This window comes from Chiloscyllium plagiosum, chromosome 7 (genome assembly GCF_004010195.1).
Source record: "Chiloscyllium plagiosum isolate BGI_BamShark_2017 chromosome 7, ASM401019v2, whole genome shotgun sequence".
Lineage (NCBI taxonomy): Eukaryota > Metazoa > Chordata > Chondrichthyes > Orectolobiformes > Hemiscylliidae > Chiloscyllium > Chiloscyllium plagiosum.
Window position 1 is genome coordinate 49,152,844 of NC_057716.1, and position 27,559 is coordinate 49,180,402.

General features: G+C 38.9%; 2 protein-coding genes across 6 annotated transcripts in view; one reads left to right on the forward strand and one right to left on the reverse strand.

Moving 5' to 3' along the window:
* The window catches only part of slc25a12 (solute carrier family 25 member 12), a 118,324-nt gene extending 110,836 nt beyond the window's left edge, over positions 1-7,488 (forward strand). For both annotated transcript variants that reach the window (XM_043693649.1, XM_043693650.1), the window contains exons 16-18: positions 3,186-3,344; positions 3,453-3,543; positions 6,788-7,488. In XM_043693649.1, the coding sequence (XP_043549584.1) occupies positions 3,186-3,344; positions 3,453-3,543; positions 6,788-6,992 (455 nt within the window). In that variant the 3' untranslated portion in view covers positions 6,993-7,488. The remainder of the gene's footprint in view (positions 1-3,185; positions 3,345-3,452; positions 3,544-6,787) is intronic.
* Positions 7,489-8,907: 1,419 nt separating this feature from the next.
* The window catches only part of dync1i2b (dynein, cytoplasmic 1, intermediate chain 2b), an 87,296-nt gene continuing 68,644 nt past the window's right edge, over positions 8,908-27,559 (reverse strand). For all 4 annotated transcript variants that reach the window (XM_043693645.1, XM_043693646.1, XM_043693647.1 and 1 more), the window contains 7 exons: positions 22,694-22,840; positions 22,391-22,504; positions 18,625-18,758; positions 13,597-13,741; positions 13,223-13,363; positions 12,892-13,017; positions 8,908-9,758 (listed from right to left, as the gene is read on the reverse strand). In XM_043693645.1, coding sequence (XP_043549580.1) covers positions 9,657-9,758; positions 12,892-13,017; positions 13,223-13,363; positions 13,597-13,741; positions 18,625-18,758; positions 22,391-22,504; positions 22,694-22,840 — 909 coding nt within the window. In that variant the 3' untranslated portion in view covers positions 8,908-9,656. The remainder of the gene's footprint in view (positions 9,759-12,891; positions 13,018-13,222; positions 13,364-13,596; positions 13,742-18,624; positions 18,759-22,390; positions 22,505-22,693; positions 22,841-27,559) is intronic.

A 27,559-nucleotide genomic window follows, 5' to 3' on the forward strand; every position in this document is an offset into this window, starting at 1 on the left:
CCTCGAAAGGAAGAACAGGCTCAGGAGGCTGAAAGGTCTACTGCTCCTCTATCTCCTGTCTGAGGGGTTGCAAATGGCATTGAACATTGCAAACACTGCAAACATCAATGAACAACCCCACATTTGATCTTATATCAGAGGAAAGATAATTGACGAAGCAGCTGAAGATGATTGGGTTTTGAACAGTGCTCCAAAGAACCTATCTCTGAGCCAAAAAGCCTGTATTCAAATCCTACCTGCTCCCGAGGTGTTTAAGCACATTTCTGACACGTTGGTGGGGGGAGGCATGGAAACACTCTCAGCATTTACCCTGTCAAATCCCTTAAAGAATCTTGTATGTTTCAACGAGATCACTTCTGATTCCTGTAAACTGCAGTGAGCAGAATACCAACCTGTTTAGCCTTTGCTCATAAGATAATCCCTTCACATCAGGGATCATCCTAGTGACCCAGCTTTGAACTGTCTCCAATAAAGTAATATATTTTTAGTTATGGGGACCAAAACTGCTCTCAGTGCTCTAGATGTGCTCTCACCAGCATCTTTCTATTCAAATTCCTTCCCAGGATATGGGTGTCACTGGCCAGGCCAGCATTTATTACCCACCCCTGATTGTCCAGCTGTTGTGTGAACCAGATAGGGTTTTCTGACAATTAACAGTTCAGATATTTATTGAAATCAAATTCCACCACCTGCCATGGCAAGATTCAAACCCAGGTCCCCAGAACATTACCTGAGTCTCAGGATTGATAGTCTAGTGATAATATCATGAGGCCATCATCTCCCCTTCCAGCTGCAGTAAGACCTTCCTACTTGTATATTCCAAACCTGTTGAAATTAGAGCCAACGTTCCATTAGCTGCCTTGATTACCTTGAAACAAAAAAAACCCAAAGAACTGCAGATGCTGGAAATCACAAAGAAAATCAGAAATTGCTGGAAAAAGTAAGCAGTTCTTGCAGCATCCGTGGAGAGAAAGCAGAGTTAGCATTTTAGGTCCAGTTACCCTTCTTCAGAGCTAACACCTATCGTTAACTCTCTTCTCCTCCACCCCTCGCCTACCCCAGTCCCTTCTCTTGCATATATTTTCCAAGCCACTACTCATTCTGAACAAAAACTGAACCAATGTTTCACTGGACCTGAAACATTTAACTCTGCCTTCTCTCCACAGATGCTGCCAGACCTGAGTTTTTCCAGCAATTTCTGGTTTTCTCTCCTGCTTACTTGCAGAACCTACGTGCTTGCTTTTTGCGTTTCATGCACAAGTGCCCGGACGTCCCTTTGTGTTGCAGCTTTCTGTATTTTTCTCCAAGTAAATAATATTTTGTTCTTCTGTTCTCCCTTCCTAAATGAGCTTCACATTTTCTCACATGCTCCGTTTGCCAATTATTAACTACTTACTTAACCTACCAATATTTCTCTTTAAACTGTTTATATCTTTTTATGGCCTGGCTTTCTACCTATTTTTGTGCTGTTAACAAATTTGGGTACAGTATATTTATTTCCTTCCCTCAAGTCATTAATATATACAGTATTGTAATCAATTGTGGTCCCAGTACTGATCCCTGTGAAATCCTATTAGTTGCATGTTACAAACCCGAAAAAGCACCTCTTAATCCCACTAGCTGTTTTCTGCCCGTGAGTCATTTCTCCCTCCAACACTATGGGCTCTTCTGAGTTGACCTTTTGTGATTCCTGATGCCCATTGATTTTAATTTTGCTGGGTTCCTTCATACGACACATTATCCAATAATATGCTGTTGGGTGGTAATTTTCCAGATCTGACTTGTGCTGCTTTCTGTAGTCAGAACATGCTTGAACAATTATCCATTCAGTCAGGTAGATAATAGCATTGTAGCTGTGCTGGAACAGCTTGACCAAGCACATGGCTAGTTCTAGGCACAGGTCTTCACTGCTATCGTTAAGATGTTGTCAACCTTTGCTGTTTCCAGTGCGCTGTGATGCTTCTTAATATAACATAGAGTGAATTGAAAACTGGCAACCTCGGGAGGCCAAGATGGATATCCAGTTGGCACTTCTGTTTGAAAATGAATTCAGCTCTCTCTTTAATATACTTAGCTGCACAATCTTTGAAGTTTGAGGAGTCTCTGATTAGTTGTTTAATTGTTATCTACCGTATTGATTGGGCAAGGGGTTCTTTTGTATTTTCTTGTCTCAGTCAATTGCCTGTGGCTTTTCTGCAGCAATTATACAACTGAGTTGCTTGTTGACCATTTCAGAGGACTCTTAGAAGTTTATTACATTGCTTTGGTCTAAAGTCACATGCAGGTCAGACTGAGTGAGGATAACAGATTTCCTTCCGTGAAGGATATTAGTGAGCATTTTTTTTGCGCAATCTGGTAATTTCATGGTGGTTATTACTAAAATTGGCTTTTTAATTCCATATTTTTATTAATTAATTGAACTTAAAATTTCTCCAACAGTCATTGATTTGAAATTGTGTATCTAGACCATTAATCCTGGTCCCTGGGTTATTGGTAGAGTAATATTACCACGGTGCTACCTCTCCAATCTCTCTGATACTGTTCATTAACTTGAGGCTGTGTTGTGTATTTTAGACCCTAGGATATTGGAGAATAATTACACCAGCTGTTGTAAAAGCTTCAGTGTCACAAAAGTGATGTCATTTATCAAAGACATGTATTTTCTAGCACCTAACTGATGTTCAGAGGAATGGTACACTTAGAAAATCAAGAAATGACATAACATAGAAATATCATTTGTTCCATTGTGATTGTGAACCTATTGCTAGAGATATCCAGTTTGTTAAATCTAGTCTCTTCCTCCCGGACCTGAAATTTTTACTTCAAAGTGACGTGATAAGCAAACATTGTGTGCTTTCCAGTTGAAAAAAGCAATTGTTCGCCATTACTTTGTGCTGTCTGTGTCCATTGCTAATTTTGTATTGACAGTGTCGTTTCATCAATTGCATTGCCATTAATTTTATTGACATATCTCGTGTTTCAGTTTGTATATCATTGACGTTAGTTTGATTGGCTAGATTTATTCCAATTCCCTTTTATGAACAGATGTAACATTTCTAATTTTGACTTGGTAAACATTCTCTCCCAGTTGCATCTTACCTGTAGTTTGAATGAAAAATATATAAGTGCTAACTTTTTCTTTGTATTCACAATGTAACGTGATTATTCAAAATTATTTTTTAAAGGTATTCCTGCTGCTTCCTTAGTAACTCCTGCAGATGTCATCAAAACAAGACTTCAAGTAGCAGCTCGTGCTGGTCAGACTACCTATAGTGGTGTTATTGACTGTTTTAGGAAGATCTTAAGAGAGGAAGGTCCCAGAGCTTTATGGAAAGGAGCTGGAGGTATGGAATGCTAATGCTTCAAATGATTAAGGCTTGAACAGTAGAGGATAATCTATATAAAAAAAATCAGTCAAGTAACATGAGACTTGCTTTTTAATTTTCCCACAGCCCGTGTCTGCCGGTCCTCACCTCAGTTTGGTGTAACTCTGGTGAGTTACGAACTTTTGCAAAGGTGGCTCAACATTGACTTTGGGGGAATGTAAGTACATGTTTGCAGTAAGTGTTTTGCCTGTGGCACAACATGACCAACAATTTGGATGTAGTTTTCATGTTATTTCTGACTTATGGAATGACGGTGTGTGCGAAGTTGAGATCAGCTGGTCATTCAGTCTTACATGTTTCAGCATGTAGCATTGCCAAACCCATATTGCAGTTTGAACATGTTGATGTGCAAAAATGACCAGACACACTACTTTTGTCTTGACCTTCCTATCCTGTTTTAGCAATGCACTGCATACACACTCCATTACATGCATATTGCAGTAGTGTAAATTTTAGATCATGAAAATCAAACAGAAAAAAGCAAGTTATTGGGTTTTTTTTTTGCAAACGTTATAAGATAGTAAAGGATCTTTATTATTTGTAATGCCATTGAAGCCTTGTTCTGGGGCAGCTGTTAAACAAATGATATTAAGAACAATGATAATCGTGCAGTCTATCTACCCTCTCCATGTCACCCCCAGTTTCCCTGCCCACTTTTCTCTGCTTCAAATAAAATGGCCCTAGCGCCTCTTCATGGCTAAACTGCCCTATCCTAGACAACATCCTGGTGAATCTTCTCAGAATACAGGGTTAACGGTAGGGTTCTTAGTGAGGTGGAGGAACAGAGGGATCTTGGGGTCTATATTCATAGGTCTTTGAAAGTTGCCACTCAGGTGGATAGAGCTTGTAAGAAGGCCTATGGTGTATTAGCGTTCATTCGCAGAGGGATTGAATTCAAGAGTCGTGAAGTGATGTTGCAACTGTACAGGACTTTGGTTAGGCCACATTTGGAGTACTGTGTGCAGTTCTGGGGTCGCCTCACTCTAGGAAAGATGTGGAAGCTTTGGAGAGGGTGCAGAGAAGATTTACCAGGATGTTGCCTGGAATGGAGAATAGGTCGTACGAGGATAGGTTGAGAGTGCTAGGCCTTTTCTCGTTGGAACGGAGAAGGATGAGGGGTGACTTGATAGAGGTTTATAAGATGATCAGAGGAATAGATAGACAGTCAGAAACTTTTTCCCCGGGTGCAAAAGAGTGTTACAAGGGGACATAAATTTAAGATGGAAATGTGTTGCTGGAAAAGCGCAGCAGGTCAGGCAGCATCTAGGGAACAGGAGAATCGACGTTTCGGGCATTAGCCCTTCAGGAACAACGTTCCTACGCATGGGTTGCTAATGCCCGAAACGTCGATTCTCCTGTTCCCTAGATGCTGCCTGACCTGCTGCGCTTTTCCAGCACCACATTTCCATCTCTGATCTCCAGCATCTGCAGACCTCACTTTCTTCTCAAAGACATAAATTTAAGGTGAAGGGTGGAAGGTATAGGGGAGATGACAGGGGTGGGTTCTTTACCCAGAGAGTGGTGGGGGCATGGAATGCGCTGCCTGTGGGAGTGGTAGAGTCAGAATCTTTGGTGACCTTTAAGCGGCAATTGGATAGGTACATGGATGGGTGCTTAAGCTAGGACAAATGTTCGGCACAACATCGTGGGCCGAAGGGCCTGTTCTGTGCTGTATTGTTCTATGTTCTATGACACCTCTCTAGTGCAATCACATCCTTCCTATAGTGTGGTGACCAGACGTGCCCACAATTCTCCAACCATGGCTGGAGAAAAGTCCTGGACATCTCCAACATAATCTCTTTGCTCTTATAACCTATGCCAAAATTGATAAAAGCAAGAGTGCCTTTTTAACCACCCAATTAGCCTGCCCTGTCACCTTCAGGAATCTGTAGACTAGCACTCTGTTGCAAGAATTTCCAGGGTCTGATAGTAGCCCAACTATCTTCTAACCCTTATCTGCAGGGAGTTACCTGAGAAAAAAATCCTTAGTGTTAAAATAGTCTTTATTATTTAGCTATAACTAGGAAATTTAAAAACAATAGCCCAGAGACTTGGAATAAATGATTACAGAGACAGGTACCACTGATGTTTTAGTGGCTTCTTCAGAGGTTCAATGAATAAACAACTTTTTTTGACAGTAGGCTTTATCTTATGTTTCCCTTTGCTATCTGCAGAAGAGTCAGCTCCTAGAACAAATGGTCCTATGCATTGTTTAACTAACAGTTATATATCCTTGTGAATTATTCACAGGTAAAAATTCACAACTGTATTATTAAATATTGCTGTACAAGTTATTTCATTAAGGTATTATTTTTTAAATCCTTTCCCACTCCAAATCACTCTGTTCCTCTAAGCTCTGGTGTCCTGCCATTCATTGAGTACTCCCTTGTCTTGTTACTATTTCCAATATGCATCACCTCACACTTCAGTTAAATTTCACCTGTCACTGATCTGACCAACCTGTTTATATCCTCCTGTAATCTCAGACCTTGTTGCTCAGTCAACCACCTGCCAATCTTCGTTTATCTGGAAACTTCCTCTCCCACTTCACATTTTCTTCTATATCATTTACATCACAAACAATAAAACAGCATGTTGCAATTAGTAACTCACCAACCGTACTCTTAACACCTAGAAAGACGAGCAACCCATGCGTAGGAACGTTGTTTCCGGCCAAATCTCCTCAGTCACAATCCATCCTAATATGGAATTCTCCTTCTATTTGCACTTGAGTATATGGCAATCAATGCTTGCAAAGTGAGTGACACCCACATTCCATAAAGAAATAAGTTGTTAAAATAGCTTATACTTTGCTGCATAATCACAACAGTTCAGACCTGAGTTTTCATTGGTACAGTGTACTATCAAATTAAGCATGTTCAAAAAAATTGTTGATACTAGTGGTCAGCTGACCTACAAGTCAACTAATTTTTAATGTTGGGTTCTGTTCCTGGGAGTTTTCAATCCCGTTCTCTTCAGTTAAAGTTAAAAGAATGCTATGTTATTCATTCCCATTACTTCTAATGCTGAAAATTGCCCATTAATACAATTTAACTGAATTTTTCTTTTCCCATCTGGCAAACTGAAGAGTAATTTTGCAGTGCAGATGTAGACCAGCACAGCCTGGTTTGAGAGCATGAGATGGGATGCAATTTTAAAAATCAGCTTGACAGAGAGATCATTCCTATTCTCCTGTTCGAAGTTGGCATTTTAACAAAACCTCTACATCACCACTGTTTGAAATTCATCCTGAAAGAATGTGTAATGGGGGAGAAGTGCACTCTATTGTTTGTTTTGCTGCTTCCCCAAATTTCTATTCCATGAATACAGTGTTGGTGTGCTTCTCTCATTCTTGCAAGTAGTTTTCACCAAAGTCACTGCTAAAATCTTTTATTCAACAGCAAACCTGTTGGTTCTGAGCCCACACCGAAATCTAGGATCTCCGACCTTCCTCCAGTCTCGCCTCATCACATTGGAGGATACAAACTAGCTGCTGCCACTTTTGCTGGAGTTGAAAACAAATTTGGCCTCTACCTGCCTAAATTTAGATCATCAGGTGTGGCCTCAATCCATCCACAAGCGTCACCTGGTTCTCCAGAATCTTAAAAGATCTCCCAAAGCAATGAGGTGTAAAGCTGCATGTAGGTGGAGGTCAGTTGGAATTTGATTGAAATCATGTATTTCCTAATTAAATTTTTGTAATAATACTAAATGTTTGAATTGTTTGCATTGCAGAAAATTGTTGCTACAGAATTTCCTTGTATAATTTTAGAGATCATGTGTAAAAGATGAAACAAAACTCCACCTACAGCTAGAAATAAATACTTAAAACCACTTAAATTTCATGATTGTTTCAAAAAGCAATGTATTCAATCGTTGATTTCAGACTTGAATACTGTTGATATTTGTTGTGTTGACTGCTATGGACACTTTAAAAAGTTGTTTTATTCTTGATGTGCTTTTTCTTGATCTTTTCTTCTCTTGCTTATGAAGCACCAGAAAAAAGTTCAAAACAGAACTTATTATTAATGAAAAAGTATCTAATGTTACAAAGTTTAATGCACATTTTATTTTGTTCATTCATTAAAGTGCAGAAAAGTTATTTTAACTTGTTTGGGTTCAAAAATTGTTTCATAATAATGCAACTGATATCAAACTTGGCTGTAAATGTGGGCAGGTTGGTTAATGTTTTACTTCTGCACATTAAGATTCAAGCTCCGGTGTGGGCAGAGCTCATGCACATCCACAATGATCACCAATTGGTTTTTGCAATGAAAACACTGCTATAGCATGAAAAACTACTGTAGTGAAATAACCCCTACCCTGACTTTTGTTTAATAATGTTGTCACTGAAGAAGGATTCTCCATAAAGTCTGTATATTAGACACAAGTTGAAAAGATGAACGAGTGTGCCCAGTATAAAGCAGAATTCTTTAAAAATGCATTTTTAAAGTATTCTTACAAACGTGACAGGAGCAGTCAAGTAATGACCAACCCTTAGAATTTTCATGCCTTTCACGAATGTAAAATAAATGCCAGCTTCTGGCTGAACCATGTCCTCAGCATTGCCAAAAATCCTATTAAAATCAATAGCTGTAATACATACAAAGGGAGTTGATTCTTCCTTTTGGAATTGGGTCACTTTTCTAGCTGGCATAATAATCCAACATTAATACTGATTTTAAATTTTTTAAAAGATTGCATTATTTTAGATTTTGCTTTACAAAACTTATACTTGATATACCTGTACATATTGTACATTCTGTACAGACACCATAGGGACTGAGTAAAACAGAAGTGGTGCAATAAGCTTAAGTTAAAGGTTGGTGGAAGACATTGTACAGATTATAGTTTTGTTAAATCATGCCAGAATATTACTGTTTAAAGAAATCAATACAATGAAAATTATGATTCAATGAGAATGAGGCTGTTAGATTTGGTGTCTGAATTGCTGGGAAGTCTGGATCTAATTTTAGGCTAATAGGTAAATCAACCTTAGCTCAAAACCTTGCTTTTTATGATGTACATTTCAGCACATTTGCTGAAGGTGTTCTTTCATTTTGTAATTGGGTGTTTCTCAGTAAATTGAAGCAGTGTCTGAATTGTGTACAGACTAAAATTGCATTATTCATTAACCTACCACCAGCAGTTTGTGTGATAAGGAATACATCTAATGTGACATTTCTACAATTAAACTGTATATATGGCAGATAAAATCTTTTGCATTTCAGTATGTTTATGGGGAATTAAAAATTAATAGTAAATGTATAACTTGGAGCAAATAGATGGTGCCTGAACGTTTTCAATGTGGTTGAGAGTACGCTTGTGGTCTTGAACCACAATTATTTCCTCAATAAGGCTACTTTTCCTTTTACAGGAACTTTGCAGTCCTGCTGCAAACAAAGCAACTAAACCAATAATGGAAGATTTGAAAATAAAAATGTAAATACTTTGGAGTATAGGCCACTTGGTACTATGGTAATTTCACACAAATTCCTACATGAAAACCAGAACACATATATTTACTTGTTTTATTATTTATGTAAAACTGTCATTAAAACTAGTACACAACTTGGTCTTTACAAAGTCATTTTTACCAGTTCATTAGTTTAATGAGCACAATATTTTTCTCCATTTTAATAGTACTTGAGATTAGAGCATTTTGTCCAGTATCCCTACTCAGGATAACAAAAACCAGGCCAGTGAAATTCAGTAATTTCTGGAAATAATTCTCAGCGCTCAAACTTAATTGAAAGGACATATAATAAGTGATAGTCAGTTCAAGGTCTTCTGTAATGGGGGATGGGAGTTTTCCTGTTTTTTTTTTAGACCCTTTAAAGGTTTTGAGCAAGAAATTGTAACCACTATGGTTATTCTGCCCCTTTTTTTTGGTCCACATGTCATATTACAGGTTGTCCAAATTACAACAGCAGTCTTTTTTTTAAAGAATGGACCAGTTTAGGACAGTTGATACCCTTACCACTATTAGTGAAGAGAGAGAAAATCAGCAAAAGTAGCAAGTGCAAATTTTATTCCCTGTGTTGTTACTTTGATATTTTTGAACCTATTCTAGGAAAGCAAATAGTTATGTGAAAAATTCTTGCATCTGGTTCAGTAATCCATGGGTGAGGTTTAGGAGCTGGTTTACTAAGCCATCAAGTTATATTCAGAGAAAAAGCATAGAAAAATTACAAACCTGATTTGGAAAAGATAAAATTAAATTTGGAAGTACTCTACAACTAAGTCATGCCTTGAACTCTAATCTGCTATTCATGCTGTAATTTCATCTTCTGCATCAGCTCTGTTCGCATTTATTTCTGCCAGTGTCCGAGCAAATCGTGTCCATTCATCATTTCGAGGAACTGCTATTTGCTGTTAAAATAAATGTGAGTTTAAAAATGCTAATCATTACCTTCAATATTAAAACTAAAAGATGCAGTTAAACGCAGAAGCAATTGGAAGAAGGACTCTAAATACAGATTTTACTGACCTGATAATATTGAGGATTACTTGATAGAACTAAACTGGCGTTCAAATTTAAAAAAAACTTTTTGCACTCAAGGTTCATGGAAAACATAGTATTAGATTCTTTGTTCCAATATAGGAAATTGTTTTGTTTATAATGTCGGGCAGTGAGATGATCATAGGGAGTAACTGTGCTAAGTGTTATTAGCACAGATAACCATGTACTTGCAGAAGATATCACTAAGCAGCAACATAGAAGAGGAAACCTGTAATGGGCCCTTGCAGAACTTAGAACAGCACAGAACAGGCCCTTCAGCCCATGTTGTTGTGCCGGCCATTGATCCTCATGTATGCACACACAAATTTCTGTGACCATATGCATGTCCAGTGGTCTCTTAAATGTCCCCAATGATCTTGCTTCCACAACTGCCACTGGCAACACATTCCATGCTCTCACAACTCAACATAAAGAACCTGCCTCTGACATCCCTCTATACTTTCCTCCAACCAGCTTAAAACTATGACCCTTCATGTTAGCCATTTCTGCCCTGGGAAATAGATAGAGTTGATAGCCAGAGACTATGCCTCATTATCTTGTATACCTCAATTAGGACCCCTCCTCCTTTTCTCCAATGAAAAAAGTCTAAGCTCAGTCAACCTCTCTTCATAAGATAAGCCCTCCAGTCCAGGCAGCATCCTGGTAAACCTCCTCTGAACCCTCTCCAAAGCATCCTCATTTTTCCTATGATAGGGTGACCAGAACTGGACGCAGTATTCCAAGTGCGGTCTAACCAAAGTTTTATAGAGCTGCAACAAGATCTCATAACTCTTAAACTCAATCCCCCTGTTAATGAAAGCCAAAACACCATATGCTTTCTTAACAACCCTGTCCACTTGGCCATTTTAAGGGATCTATGTACCTGCATACCAAGATCCCTCTGTTCCTCCACACTGCCAAGAATCCTATCCTTAATCCTGTACTCAGCTTTCAAATTCGACCTTCCAAAATGCATCACCTCGCATTTATCCAGGTTGAACTCCATCTGCCACCTCTCAGCCCATCTCTGCATCCTGTCAATGTCCCGCTGCAGCCTACAACAGCCCTCTATACTGTCAACGACACCTCCAACCTTTGTGTCATCTGCAAACTTGCTGACCCATCCTTCAAGCCCCTCATCCAAGTCATTAATAAAAATTACAAACAATAGAGGCCCAAGGACAGAGCCCTGTGGGAATCTTATCAAATGCCTTGCTGAAGTCCATATACACGACATCCACAGCTCGACCCTCATCAACTTTTCTAGTCACATCCTCAAAGAACTCTAAGGTTTGTGAGGTATGACCTGCCCCTCACAAAAACCGTGATGACTGTGTTTAATTAAGCCATGCTCTTCCAGATGGTCATAAATCCTATCCCTCAGAATCCTTTCTAACACCTTGCAGACGACAAATGAGAGACTTACTGGTATGTAATTGCCGGGGATTTCCATATTTCCTTTCTTGAAGAGAGGAATTACATTTGCCTCTCCAGTCCTCAGGTACGACTCCAGTGGACAGCGAGGATGTAAAGATCTTCGCAAGTAGCAAAGCAATCGCATTTCTCGTTTCCCAAAGCAGCCAAGGACAAATCTGGCCTGGGCCTGGCGACTTGCCAATCTTAATGTTTGACAAAATTTTCAGCACAGCAGCTTCCTCTATCTCTATCCATTCCAGCATGCACACCTGCTCTTCAGATCCGCCCTACTCTTTCTGACCATTCTCTTATTCCTCACATAAGTGTAAAATGCCTTTGTGTTCTCCCTAATCCGTTCTGCCAAGCCTTTCTCGTGCTTCCTCCTGGTTCTCCTCAGACCATTTTTGAGCTCCTTACTCACCTGCCTGTAATCCTCTAGAGCTGAGCTGAGCTTGACCCTAGCTTCCTCCACCTTATGTAAGCTACCTTAACGAGACACTCCACTGCTCTCGTCATCCAAGGTTCCTTTACCTTACCCCTTCTTGCCTGTCTCAGAGGGACATATTTATTCATCACTCACAACAACTGTTCCTTAAACAGTCTCCACATGTCTATAGTGCCTTTACCATGGAACAATTGCTCCCACTCCATGCTTCCTAACTCATGTCTAATCGCATCATAGTTTCCTCTTCCCCAATTAAATATCCTCCCATTTTGCCTAATCCTCTCCTCCTCCATTGCTATGTAGAATGAGGCAGTTGTGGTCACTATCACCAAAATGCTCTCCCTCCACAAGATCTGATACCTGTCCTGGCTCGTTTCCGAGCACCAAGTCTAGAATAGCCTCTCCCCTCGTCGACCTATCAATGTACTGAGTTAGGAAACCCTCCTGAACACACCTTACAAAAACAGCTCCATTCAAATCTTCTGCTCGAAGGAGGTTCCAATCAATATTGGGAAAGTTAAAGTTACCCATTACAACAACCCTACTACGTCCACACCTTTCCAAAATCTGCTGACCTATGCTTTCTTCAATCTCCCTGCTGCTATTGGGGGGCCTGTAGTAAACCCCTAACGAGGTCACTGCTCCCTTGCTGTTCCTAATTTCCACCCATACTGACTCGATAGGCAGATCTTCCTCGACAATGGAAGCTTCTAGCTATGATACCCTCTCTGATTAGTAGTGCTACACCCCCTCCCTATTCTTTTTAAATGCTCTAAACCCTGGAACATCCAGCAACCATTCCTGCCCCTGAGAAACCCATATCTGTTATGGCCACAACATCGTAGCACCAGGTACTGATCCATTTGGATCGGGTCTTCATTTGGTAATTGGAAAAAATGCTACTGGTGGAGATGTAATAGAACAATTAAGAATAGAAGGGAGATCCTGTTGAACTTGACCCCTACAGAGGTATCAAAACTCCAATCCTTGAGGATATTGTTTGTGATTTTGACCAAGCTTAACTTGTTACTTTGGGAAGGGCACAACCTCATTTGTACAGCTGAAAAAGGTCAGTATGTTAATCCCTTCATACCAAAATCCAATCTACTCCAGTAAACAAAGTAATATGATGAATTACTCACCTCTCCTACGTCATAAATCAATATCTGCCCTTCTGAGTCACCTACAGCTATTTCTCTTCCAGTCTGAGTCCATTTCACACGATTTAGTGCAGGATTACTGTCAACAGTAATGCTTGCAGTTGGCACCTAATTTGGATTTTAGAGAAAAAAAAGTTCGAAATAATTGCCATGAATTTTGATTATCTCAAAGAAGTGAAAATGTAAGACAAAATATTTTTACTTCAGAATATCTATTTTCTCCAGACGGTACAATACTGGATTGAAATTGTCCAAACCACCACACTACTGGTACAAGCTACTCAATATTAAACTTCCACCTAATTCTACTTACTTCAGTGTCATTGTTGAGATTCCATAAATCAAGTCTTCCCATTCCGTCAACACAAGCAAAAAGGGCAGGATGTGTCGGTGACCACATGACATCATAAACATAATCAGCATTATCTTCAAAGGAATACAATGGTTTGTTATTCTGAAAGAAAGTAGTGTTTATATAACTTAAGGTTTTTTTGTACATAAAAAAACAGATCCATAAATCAAAACTATACACATTCAATTTCATTCAATTATTGTAATGATTATACCTATGAAATTTTTACTTTTATTTTGTAGATTTTCTTCCATGCAACAATGTGCCAATCTAAAGTACTACAAGTTGAATATAGTGACAGTATAAATACAGTTAATACCAAGAAGTCAAACTACCTTAGTTGTCCAAAGTTTGACTGTCCAGTCAAAGGAAGAGGTGACAAAAAGATGAGAGAAGTCAGCTGGTCCAGCTGCAGTGTGATAATGAATACCTGTGATCGGTCCTTGATGACCATCAAAAATCTCACTAATTCCAGCCTTGCTACAAGAAACAAGAGTTTTGATTACATAAATTGCTGTCAACAAAAATGTATAATTAACATTATAAAGTGAATACAAAATGCCCTTGTTCAGACAAATGTGAACTCTTCAGTTTTCTTGTCATCTAATAGGGAGAGGAAAGTCACTGAGATAAAAATATCTGGTCAACAAATTTTTCAAAATGATTTTTCTTTAATGGAAGGATCAATTGAAAATAATTCTTTAAGCAAACACCCCTTCTCAATGCAAAATTCATCTTCAAACAGTATAAGAAGGAAATTAACTAAGATTTACAGTTAACAATCCCTGTTCTAGGTCCTTGCCAACTTAAGTTTAACCCTTCAGCACTTCTCTTGCTCAGAAATTGTTGTTCCTTCACTAAGTTTGGTTTTTTGCATCCCAATCCTGATGAATCCAAGATGATAGCTTCAAGTTTGTTTATTTTGTAGTAATATTTAAATTCTGTACTAAAAAGGAACTATTTATAAAAAGTGCAGAAAGATGTCGGCACCAAGGAGACAGGAGTATGAATTAGACTTGGGTGCCTTTAGGTGCACTCTTAGTCACCAACTTTCAATTTCATCACCTTCATTTTTAAGATGATGGGTTACAGGTCACAACCCAAAATTCAAAAGTGACTCAATATACAAAAAAGTGAATTTTATTAATTTTCTCCAGACACTTATCAATAAATACACTACACCTAAAACAAAAAGGTATTAATTGAGGTTTGAATATAACTTAAGAAAATTGCATTTTGGTGAAGCAAACAAGAGCAGGACTTATACAGTTAATGGTAGGGCCCTACATAGTGTTGGCAAACAGAGACCTAGGGGGTTCAGGTACGTAGTTCTTTGGAATTTGCATCACAGGTAGACGGGTGGTTAAAGGTGGTTTTTAGTACGTTTACCTTCATTATTCAGTCTAGTGAGTATAGGAGTTGGGACGTCATGTTGAAGTTGCACAAGATATTGATGAGGCCACTTCTGGAGTACGGTGTACAGTTCTGAACACCCTTATATAGGAAGGAGGGTTCAGAAAATATTTACTAGGATGTTGCTGGGAATGGAGGATTTGATTTATAAGGAGAATCTGGATAGACAGACTTTTCACTGGAGCATAGGAGGTTGAGGGTTGACCTTACAGTTTATAAAATGAGGGATGTAGATAAGATGAAGAGCATAGGTATTTTCCCTTGGATGGGAGAATTCAAAACAAGGGGCCAATTATGACGGCGACAGGTGAAAGATTTAAAAGGGACCTGAGGAGCAACTTTTTCACATAGATTGGTTCATACTGGAATGGTCTGCCAGAGGAAATGGTATATGCAGGTACAGTTACAACATTTAAAAGATACTTGGAGAGGTACATGAATAGGAAAGGTTTAGAGGGATGTGGGCCAAATACAGGCAAGTAGGACTATTTAGTTTGGAAAACTAGGTCGGCATAGACGAGTTGGACTAAACGATCTGTTTCAATGCTGTTTGACTCTGACTCCGTAACAGCTTTCAAGGCATGAGAGGTAATTGAAAGATTCACTAAGTTCTACGCTGGAAATGTGAGAGTCATACAGCACAGAAATATTATTTGCTTAGTATAATAAATAAGCTAGATAATTTGAAAAAGAAAAATGCTTCAAGTGATCATAGTGCTTAGACAAGCTCACTTTTACTGTAGTTTACTCAATCCCCATACTAAATTTTGAGACCCATTCATCTAGCCAGAGGAAGTAGTGGAGGTTAGTACACTTATACCATTTAAGACATCTGAATGGGTATATGAATAGGAAGGGTTTAGAGGGACATGGGCCAAATGCTGGCAGAAAGGACTATTTACTTGGGATGTCGCTCAGCATGGGTGAGTTGGACCGAAGGGCCTGTTTCTGTGCTACATATCTCTATGACTCTATACCTTGTTTGAGATTTAGAACTCCCAAGTTCCTAAATCCTTGTGCTCCATCATGAAGGACAAGGTGTGCAAGTACACCATCACTTTCAGGTACCCCTTTGAGTCACATTCTATCCTGTCTTGGACATATATTGTTGGTTCTTCTTTAATGCATTTTTCTGGAACTCCCAACCAGCAAAACTGTCGGGCATCACCCACAATCACTGCAGAGGTTCAACACGATAGCTCACAGCAACCTTCTCAACAGCAACAAATGCCATCAATATTCATATCCAAACTTTAAAATCCTCTAGCTTCTAACCTACCTTTGTTATGCTTTGTGACTTTTGTTTATATTTAAGGCATTATGTAAATAAAATTATTTGTTATTATTGAAAGCTGAATGAAATTGTTCTGGATTGTCAAGTTCCTTTTGTTGTATTTGAGACACTAGTTCAATAATCTGACTGATTCCAAGATACCAGTCTTCTCCATGTGAGTGTATTCAAGCCAATCAAGCTGTGTAAAGCATCCCCACATTGGACTTCCATTGGTTACTAAGAGAATGCCAATGATTCAATGTGGTGATGGAAGGTGTTAGGATAGTTTAACAAAAAAAATGGAATATTTTTTCAGTAAAGACACTCAATATGAAAATCAGATAAATCTTTAAAATTCACTGTTTCAGTCTCAGCTGGAGTACTATACACAATTCTGGAGACCAGAGTTTAGGGAAGATGTTAAGACCTAGAGAACGTTCACTAGGTGATAACTGAAATCTCTAATACCTGCAATGTGAAGAGATTTGAGATGCTAGGATTATTCTTAGAGAGAGTTATGAGGAGACTTAAAGGATTTTAAATTGTTAGTGACTTTGATAAGTATACTATGGAGAAAATACTGCCTTCACAGCAAGTAAATAATAACCAGAGATCAGATTTTAAACGATTGTTTAAAGATCTAGAAAAGAAAGGAGGAGAAATTTCTTTTGAGAGGATTGGTCAGATCTGGAACATATTACCTGAAATGGTGGTTGATCAGATTCCATGGGAGTTTATAAGTAATTAATAAGGGATCATTTGTAGTGTTAGGAGGAAAAGCTAGGGATGAAATTGGACTCTTTCAAGGAACTAGTACAGTTGTGAGATACTCAAAAGCCTCTTACCAGGCTGTAAATTTCTATGATGAAGGGTTTTTGCCCGAAATGTCGATTTCCCTGTTCCTCGGATGCTACCTGACCTGCTGTGCTTTTCCAGCACCACTCTGATCTAAAAACTGTAAATTTCTATGATTATAGCTTTACAACTTTAGTGTCCTTTGAATTGTAATGTGAACAATGCATTTCAGGCAAAAGATTGTTCAACAGTCAAGCATATTTCAAAATTATATGAAATAACTGCTATTAACAAGGCAAATTTGAAACAGAAGAAAAAAATACCCCTAGTATATGTTTAATAAAGGAGGAGATAAAACAATTAAAGATTTAAATACAGAACTCAAGTATTAAAGAATGTGAGAGAGATATAGTATTTCACAAATGCATAAATAAGACATATTGACTGATGTATGAGCAGAGGTTGAATTGGGTAGGATTACATTCACTAGAGTTCTACTAAAGGTCCTAAACAAATGCACAGTTATTGACCTGAAAGTAGTAGAGAAAAAGTTTCCACTTATGGGGAGTCCAAAACCAGAGATTATATTTAGAAGCTGATCACTAACAAGGTCAATAAGATGTAAAGTTTTTCACTCAAGAGAGTGGAACAATGCAAAAACATAACTGGGAGAAAAAAATCTACGTGTCCTTAATGGGGATACTTTATAGGCACGAGAGAGAGAGAGAGAGAGATTGAAAGGCTATGATGAAATGGTTTGATGAAGTAGGGTGGGAGGAGACTGAGTAATAAAGATTAATAAAGACCAGTTTAGTTGAATGGTTTGTTTCCATGCCGTACATGTGATGCAATTAAATGTGAGAGACTGTTTGTGTAGACCATGAACCTTTAAGGGGATTATGGTATTCTCCTGCAAATATTTCCCTTAGGTTTTGTGGTTGGTAAAGATTACAGGTTTGCCTGCCACGAAACCTTAATGGATTGCTGCATCGCATCTTGTAAATAGTATACATTGTAGTGGCTGTGAGCTGATGACTAAAGGAGTGGATGTTTAACAAACAGTAGTTGGTGAATATCCAACTTTCTTCTGGCTGGAGTGGAGTTACCCGCTGGCTGGAGTGGAGTTACCCGCTGGCTAGAGTTGTTACCGATCAAAGCAGGTAGAAAGCAATGCATGAGGTGTAGAAGTTTTGGGGAGTTGGGTGCTTAACTACTCATCTCAGAATGCCAGCCTCTGTCCTGATCGAGTGGGCCTAACTTTTTTGTAGATGATCCAACTCAGTTTCTTGTCAATACTTAAGAATTGTGATTGTGGGCCATTTGGGAATAGTAATAAGATGGTAAGGTGGGGGCAACAAGTGAAAATTTGACAGCAACGTAAGTTTATTTGTTTAAATAAGCACTAAAGCTTTTACACACAAATTATTCAATTTCAAAATTAATTAATTCCTCATAAGCACATAGAATCCTTATAGTCCAGAAAGAGGCCATTCAGTCCATTGAGTCTGCACTGACCCAAAAGCACCCTACCCTGACCTAGCCTCCTACCCTATCCCTGTAATCCTACATTTACCATAGCTAATGCACTGAGCTTGTACATCTTTAAACTGCGGGAGAAAACTGAAGCACCTAGTAAAAATTCATGCAGTCACCCAACGCTAGAACCGAATCTTGGTCCTTAATGCTGAGAGGCAGCAGTGCTAACACTATGCAACTATGCCCTGCTCTCTGAGGCTTTCAATAGGTTTACATTCAAAATTTCTAATGACAAAGTGATTTTTTTCAAAAATCAGTACCAACTTATTTTTCATTAGCAGAATGTAAACTGGAATCTTACAGGGAAATAATTAAAACAAAGCATTTCAAATATTTTCTGCCTTACCTTCCATGGCGACATGCTGTGTATATAGAACCTTCTTCACTACCAACCACAAAATTATTAACATCACCCAATGGGAAGGACATGCAAGTAACAGCCACTGCTTTGGATTGTTTGTGCATCAACTCCATGCTGTCCTGTGCAAAACAAAACATTGTTGTTGATGTATTACTGTTTTTGTGAATCAAGGTGACAAAAGCATTTTACCTGATTTGTTACTTGCTCCAACATGTTGTGAAGGCAAGATATGTCATAAGGGATTGTCAAAAATACTGAATGTCAGGAGCACAGAAAGAGTTTTGATGTTGTAAGTGGGATCTGCATTCACATCTGATGCAATTAAATTTTGAAAAGAAATTACTTGGTGCTAAGCAAAAGGAATTATCTTCAGTCTCTCCCTTGAACATAATCAGAACTGGAGGAGAAGCAAGATGCCTATATACCCAACCAAGAGGAGAATGGGTTCAGTGTCGACAGAAGGACCCAACAAGATGACATGAAGCTGAGTGAGAGGGTGAGCTGGAAGGAGGATGCAGAGTTGCTTCATTGTGATTTGAACAAGGAATTGAGTGGGCAAATGCATGCTGAATTCAGTATAATATGTATAAATGTGAAGTTACCTTCGATCTCTGAGGAAGGATGTTTTTTCTATACAGAGTGCAGCAAAGGTTCACCAAGCTAATTCCAGGGATGACAGGACCGACATATGAGACGATGTTAAATCAATTACGGTTGTATTTGCTGAAGTTCAGAAGAACAAGGGGTGGATCTCATTGAAAACTGTAAAATTCTAATCGGACTAGACAGGGTAGATGCAGGAAGGCTGTTCCTGATTACAGGGAAGTCCAGAACCAGGGGTCACATTCTAAGAATACAGCGTAAACGATTTAGGACTGAGATGTGGAGACATTTCTTCACCCAGATTGGTGAGCCTGTGGAATTGCTACCACAGAAAGTTGTCAAGGCCAAAACTTTCATACTTTGAAGGAGAAGTTCAGTATAGCATTTGGGGCTAATGAGATCGAAGGATAGGGTGAAAAAGCAGAAACAGGCTGTTGCAATGAATGATCAGCCATGATCATAATGAATGGCAGAGTACGTTTGAAGGGCTGAGTAGCCAACCCCTGCTCATTTTTTTTAAACGATTGTATGATTTAGAAACAAGGATAAAAACTTTAAGGACTGACAGAATGTCAGTACAGAACTTATGCTGTGCAACAAACACTCGGGTTCTGGGTAAATAAGTCTATAGGCAGCAGAGGTTTGCATGAGCTCAAGTTCATATAATATGCTAGCTGGATGGGCAGTCTGGAATAAGGTCCAGAAGTAACAAGGCCATGGATGAAAGCTTCAGCAACAGATGAGCTGAGGCATGCACAAAAATGGCAATGTAACGAGAGAATTAGGCAGTCTTGCTGATTGAGAAAATGCAGAGATGCTGGGAAGATGAAACAGACTGGACGACTGCTTTGCAGAACATCCAAGTTGTGTCCTCAAAAATGACCTCGAGTTTCCAGTTGCCTGACACTGCAACACACCACTGTCTTCCACACCAACATCTCTGGCTCAGGTTTGCTGCAGTACTGCAGAAAGACTCGGTGCAAGCTGAAAGAATAATGTCCCAAATTCCGCTTGGGGACTCCACAACCTTCAGGACTCAAAACTGAGTTCAATAATTTTCAGGCCTGGGCATATTTTTCAATCTCCCTCATCTACCCCATACACCAGGACTTGTCATCACATGGGCTGCTTTCATCACAGCCAACCTAGTTTCATACACTAATGGTCCCCATCAGCAGGTTTTCTTTCTCCTCAGCTCACCATTTTCCATTCTTTCATCTGCCCAACTGCTGTTGTTTCTCTCTAGACTCCTTCACTATCTATCGTTTACTTCTTCTCTTCCTCCCCCACTCCTTGTCATCAACATAAATACCACTTTTCCCTAGCTAGTATCAGTTCTTAAGGAGAGGCACTGAACCCAAAACATTGAGTCTGCTTTCTCTCCACAGATGCTACCGGACCTGAGTTTCTCCAGCAATTTCTGCTTGAGTTTCAGATTTCCAGCATCTGCAACTCTGTGGGGGTTTTTTTGTTACAGATTTAAAATAACTGGCAAAAGTAAAAATAAGACAAGAAAAATATGTTTACTCCTTTCAAGTGGTTAAGGTCTGAAATGCACCTCCTGAGACTGTGGTGGAGGCAGGTTAAGTATTCAAAAGAATATTGGACTGGTTGCTGAAAAAGAACAATGTGCAGGTCTACAGGTATAAGGTGGAGCAATGGCAATAGACAAATAACTAATTTGCTGAATTTAATGCACCATGATGTGTCGAATGGATTCCCTGTAACTGTTCCATGATTTTGAGATTAACAGATAATACATTTTTATTTATTCATTTTTGAGAGATATAATCGTTGCTGACTGGTCAGCATTTATTGCCTGTGCTTAGGTGGCAGCTATGTAGTTTTTGCTGTAACTGTCAAGTTTGAACTCCTGTGCAATTGATACTTTTCAGAATTTAATGTTAACTTTTGTATTAAAAAAAAAACAAACATGCAAATATAGGGAGAACAGTGGCACAGCACATTGTTGTTTCAACACTTTGATCATGGAGGAGAAGTAGAAAACAGAAACACATTCAGCTCCTTACAGTGGTTGGATCTCAGGGCATGTTTTCAGTTCACAAACTTCAGGAGCTGGGGAGATGACGCGTTAGGTGTTTTACAATAGAGATAAAAAAGGTAGAAAACTAAATTCAGAGCTTTCTTTCCCAACATTATTTTTAAAAATAATGAACAAAATGTATTTGCTATTAAGAGTAAGCCATATTGTTAGTCCATAAAACTGTTAAAGGACTGCCTTTAACTGGTTTCTCTAGTTCAAGTATATAAAAACTAGGAGCAGTAGGCGGCCATTTGGCCTTTAAGCCTGCTCCACCATTCAGTAAGATCATGACTGATCTTTTTGTGGACTCAGCTCCACTTACCCACCCTCTCATTGTAACCCTTAATTCCTTTACTGTTCAAAAGAATTAGCTTTGAAAGCATTTACTGAGGAAGCCTCAACTACTTCACTGAGTAGGGAATGCATTGATTCACAACACTCACGATGAAGAAGTTCCTTCTCAATTCAATTGTAAATCTGCTCCCCTTAACTTTGAGGCTATGCCCTCTTATCCTAGTTTCACCCGCCAGTGGAAACATCCTCTCTACTTCTATCTTATCTATTCCCTTTATAATTTTTTGTGTTTCAGTAAGATTTCCACCTCATTCTTCTAAATTCCAAAGAATATAATTCCAGTCTACTCAGTCTCTCCTCATAAGCCAACCCCCTCAACTCCGGAATCAAGCTATCTGAACCTTCTCTGCACCCCCTCTAATGCCAGTACATCCTTTCCCAAGTAAGGAGACCAAAATTGTATGTAGTTCTCCAGGTGTGGTCTCACCAGCACCAGCTGTAACATAACCTCCCTGCTTTTAAACTCAAACCCTTTAGCAATGAAGGGCAAAATTTCTTTTGCCTTCTTAATTTCCTGTTGCACCTGCAGACCAACCCTCTGTGATTCATGCTGTCCAGGTCTCTCTGCACAGCAACATGCTGCAATTTTTTTTACCATTCAAGTACAATCCTTTTTACTGCTATTCCTACCAAAATGGATGACTTCTCATTTATTAACATTGTACTCCAATCTCATATGGCATAATAAAAATGCACTGAAAGTCAAAGAACTGTAACAACCATGCAATTTTTAAATTAGATTTTCTTTACCTGTGGCTGAGAAAGCATATCCAAGCTCCATGAGCAGATCTTCCCATCAGTAGAAACGCTGATCAAGTTATGAGCATTCTGGGAACCAACGACATTCACACAGTAGACTGGATGCTGTAGGCAGATTAGTTTCTGCTTAATACCTTGCCCAAAATGATTGTTACAAATGTTTTAATCATTTTACCAATACATGTAAAGTTTAAAAAACGTTAAAAGGTCAATTCTACAATTTTTTTCAAAAATGATTTTTAATCTCTGATCTTCAAAATCTTAATTTAGCTAGTTGTTATTTTTGAACTGTACCGTGTGAGCAGCAGCAGAGAGTGGTGTTCTTTGGACTGGTGTCCTTTTATTACTGCGATTATCCCAGAGCACAATCTGGCCAGAATATGTGCCTCCAACTACAAGATTTGGATGAAATCGTGCAAAGGATGCTGACATCACAGATGACTGTTGAAAAACATAATAAAGTCAGTTGTCTATCAAGAAAAAGGAACAGAGCAGCAATTTTCAATTGCATTATCTAGGTAGTTCCATTTAGGACTAAACCAGAATATTATGCTCATTCAGATGCGTTTTAATCTCACATCCATTGGACAATTTAAATTAATCTTTCAGCTTGATTTATTTCTTTGCAATAACAGACCATAGCAGGAGTACGCCATTTAACGTGATTATCTGATTATCCTCAATTCTAATTTCCTGCCTTAGTCCCAGAACCTTCAATTCCCTTAATGATTGGAAATATGTGTCTCAGCCTTATACTGAACAGCCCATCCTCAACTGCCCTCTGTGGTAAAGAAATCCACAGAATCACGTATGCTGAGAGAACAAATTCCTCCTCATCTCAGTGCTAAACTGGCATCTCCTTAGTCTGGTCCTAGACTCTCCCATAAGGGGAAACTACCTCTCTGCATCTATCCTGTCAAACCCCAAAGATTCTTAACATTTCAGTAAAGTTTCCTCTCATCCTTCTAAACTCCATTGAGTACAGGCCCAACTCATTCCACCTCTCATAAGAGAACCCCTCCATTTCCAGGGTCAAGCTAATGAACATTATCTGGACTGCCTCTGATGCCAGCATACGTTTCCATGGAAAATGGGATCAAACTACTCCAGTATTCTAGCTGTGATGACTAGTACCTTGTATAGTTTTAGCAAAGCCACCTTTTTATCTGCTATTCCCTGTGGCATGAAGGGTAACAGCCCATTTGCTTTTTCTATTACCTGAATTTCGATGCTAGCTTCTTGTGATTCACTCACTGGAACTCCCAAATCCCTCTGTATTGCAGCATTTTTGCTGTCTTTTCCAATTAAATAACCTCCAACTCTTCTATTCTTACTGTCAAAATGCATGACCTATCACTTTCCCACATTATATTCCACCTGCCGAGTTTTTGTTTACTCATTTCACTTGTTTATAACCGTAGACGTCGTGTGTCATCCTCACTATTACCTTCCCACTAATTTTATGTCATTTTCGAACATGATGATAGTACATTCACTTCCCTCATCTAAGTCATTAATAATATACTGCGAATAATTGTGACATCAGCATTGATCCCTGATACAGGGTGCCATCTGAAAATGCCTCTTTTATCCTAACTGCAATCGGTTCTGCTATAACATGTGTTCCTTCAACACGAATTGGCTTTAACATGATTGAAGTATTTCGACTGTTATTTGCAGAAAGCAAACTTTTCTTACCCGTATTAGCTATAACGTGATTCTAGCCTCGTTAGTTTAAATGGCACAGTTATTGCGCGATTTTCTTATAACACGAGATCACATGAGAATTGCATCATATCAGAACCAACTGAATCTATCTTTTATTCTATCCTCTATCCATGCTAATATACTTACCAAGCTCATGGATTCTTATCTTATTAAGTAGTCTTGTATATGGTACCTCAACAAATACCTTTTGGAAATCCAAATGTATTACAGCTACTAGCTCCCTTCATCTCTGCACTTGTTACCTCCTCAAAAAAACTGGATTAAGTTTGTCAGGCATAATTTCCCTTTCATACAGCCATATTGATACTGCTTGATCATAGTATAGGTTTCTAAAATCTGAAAGAACTGCAATGCTGTAAATTAGAAACAAAACCAGAAGTTGCCGGAAAAGCTAAGTAGTTCGGGCAGCATCTGTGAAGAGAAATCAAGAATTAAACATTTTGGGTCCAATGACCCTTCCTTAGAACCAGAAATTTGAGGAAGGATCACCAGCCTGAAACGTTAACTCTGATTTCTCTTCGCAGATGCTGCCAGAACTGCTTAGCTTTAGCAGCAACCTGTTTTTGCTTTATGTGTTTCTAAATGCTGTTTTATTACATCCTTTATAATGCTCATAATATTTTCCCAAAAACTAACTGGCTTTTGTCCCCCTTTTTGAATAAGGTGGTTACATTGGCAGTTTTCTAATCCTGTGGGACTTTTCCAGAATCTAAAAATTCTTGGAAGATTACAACCAGTGTATCCACTATCCCTGTAGGTGCTTCCTTTAAAATCATAGGTTGCAACCCATCAGGCCAAAGGGAACTTATTGTCAGTTGGACACATTAATTTCCCGAGTACATTTCTCTAGTGATAGTTAGTGTTTTATTTCTTTTCTCTAAGACCACCATGCCTCCATACTTTAGCCCTATGATTCTTTAATATTTTTGGGACACCATTAATATCCGCTATTGTGAACTCTTCTCCATTTTATGGCTCCCCAGTATTATTTCCCCAGTCTTGTTCTCTGAGAAATCCACACTCACTGTTGCCTCTTTCTTCCTTTTTTATGTATTTAAATAAGCTCTAACTACCTGTTTCTGTATTACTTGTTAGTTATCCCCATTGCTTATTTTCTCCCTCATTACTTTCCAGGTCATGTTTTGATGGCTTTTAAAACCTTCCCAATTCTCTGGCTTTCCTCTAATCTTTGCTACATTGTATTTTTTTTTCCCCAATTTGATACAGTCCTTAACTTCCTGGTTAGTTGTGGTTAGTTTCTAGAATCTTCTTTTCTCATTGGAAAATATCTTTGCCGTGAGTCAAATGTCTGCTATTGTTCATTAAACATCCTTTCTGCTAAACTCTTCTCCCTATCCACTCCAACCAATTCTGACCTCATTCCCACCTTTTTCATTTTAGCACAGTTATCTCCGATTCAAATTCTTGCTCTCAAATGAATGCTAAATTCTACCATATTTTGGTCACTGCTCCCAAGGGAAACGAAGATCATTTATTAAATCTGTGTCATTATACATTACCAGTCCAAAATAGCCTGATCCCTGGTTAGATCCGAATATATTATTCTAGGAAACTATTTTGAGTATACCTATCAAAGGCTTCCTCATAGCTGCCTCTGACAATTTTATTTTTCCAATCTGTATGATGATTAAAATCACCTATAATTAATATACTGCCTTTCTCATATGCCCTCATTATCTCCTGATTTAATACTTATCCTACATAACCGCTACTGTTAGGTGCCTGTAGACCTCTGCCACCAACGTTGCCTTCTCCTAGTTATGCTTAACTCCACCAATGTGGATTCTACACCATTTGGGCCAATATCAAATTTGCATAATATTGCAAGTGTGAGGACACAGGTATAATCTCCATAATAATCTTTGCAAATGTGACTGTGTTAATTCACTTCTGAAATTTGAAAGATTATTTTCTATGTTTCTATTAAGAAAGGCATGTTTCCTAACCATTTTAGGTTGAACACATAAGGGTAAACTCAAGAATGCCAAATTTCAAACAATTCATACCAAAGGGGAGTGGAGTACTGGTTGGTTGACAAGTTGTCTCTGATTGGCTGAGGCACTGTCGTGAAGAAAACAATAGAAAAACCACAGGCCCTTGTTACTCCCAGTAATTCAATCAATCAATCATTAGGATATAAAATTTAAGCACCTAGTATCACAATGTCACTAAAATTCATACACTATACTCAACTGTATGGTCGCTAGGAAATCTTTTCAGTAATGGCATGATGCCAGATAGACAAGTCATATATCTCAGCAAGTGGCTGATTGAGTCAAACTGCACGTCTTCAGTTGTTTGCTACAGACAGACACAAACTTTTGCAAATAGGCTGCATTTACAACATACAAAACAAAATATCCACTGTTAGATGGAATTTTATAGTTGGACGACATTTGCTGAACAGTCGTGACTGTGCCAATTGCTCAACTGGCAATTAACTTAAGATAATCAGTCAAAGGTGTAACATGGTACATTTACACTTGCTGGAACCAACATATATACATAAGCAAGGACTTGCTCCCTGCAAAGGAAGGATTTTAAGCCTTTCATGTTTTTTGAATTACCTATGAGTTTAGAGGGACTACAATTCCCCATTGTTTTCATTACAGTACCACTTCAGTCAAAAAGAGTTGATCAGCCAAACAATCAGCACTTCCTTCTTCCTTGAGGATATGTTGTTGCTACTGTTTGAGATTTAACATTTTTCTGTTTGTCCTGACAAGTGCAAAATGAGGAGCTTTGCCAAAATGTCTATCCTTTCAGCCATATTTCCTTCAACAATTATAAATACTTCCATTTTACTCATTCGCATGTTTAACTCTGTATAGTTAAAGGCCCTCTCTTTTGTTTTGGTTTGGAACTGACAGTTAAGGTTAAGAATTGAACTTTGAAAGTTGGTTTTAAGGAAGTAAACAAAGATGGATGTGAACTGGCCTAGAAAACACTGCAATGTAATTACTATTTTAAGGACACTAGACACTTTGACATTTCCGCCACCTCCAAACAGACCCCACCACCAGGAATATATTTCCCTCACCACCCCTTTCCGCCTTCCGCAAAGACCGTTCCCTCCATGACTACCTGGTCAGGTCCACGCCCCCCCCACAACCCACCCTCCCATCCTGGCACTTTCCCCTACCTCCGCAGGAACTGCAAAACCTGCGCCCACACCTCCTCCCTCACCTCTATCCAAGGCCCTAAAGGAGCCTTCCACATCCATCAAAGTTTTACCTGCACATCCACTAATATCATTTATTGCATCCGTTGCTCCCGATGCGGTCTCCTCTACATTGGGGAGACTGGACGCCTCCCAGCAGAGCGCTTTAGGGAACATCTCCAGGTCACCCGCACCAATCAACCACACCGCCCCGTGGCCCAACATTTCAACTCCCCCTCCCACTCTGCCGA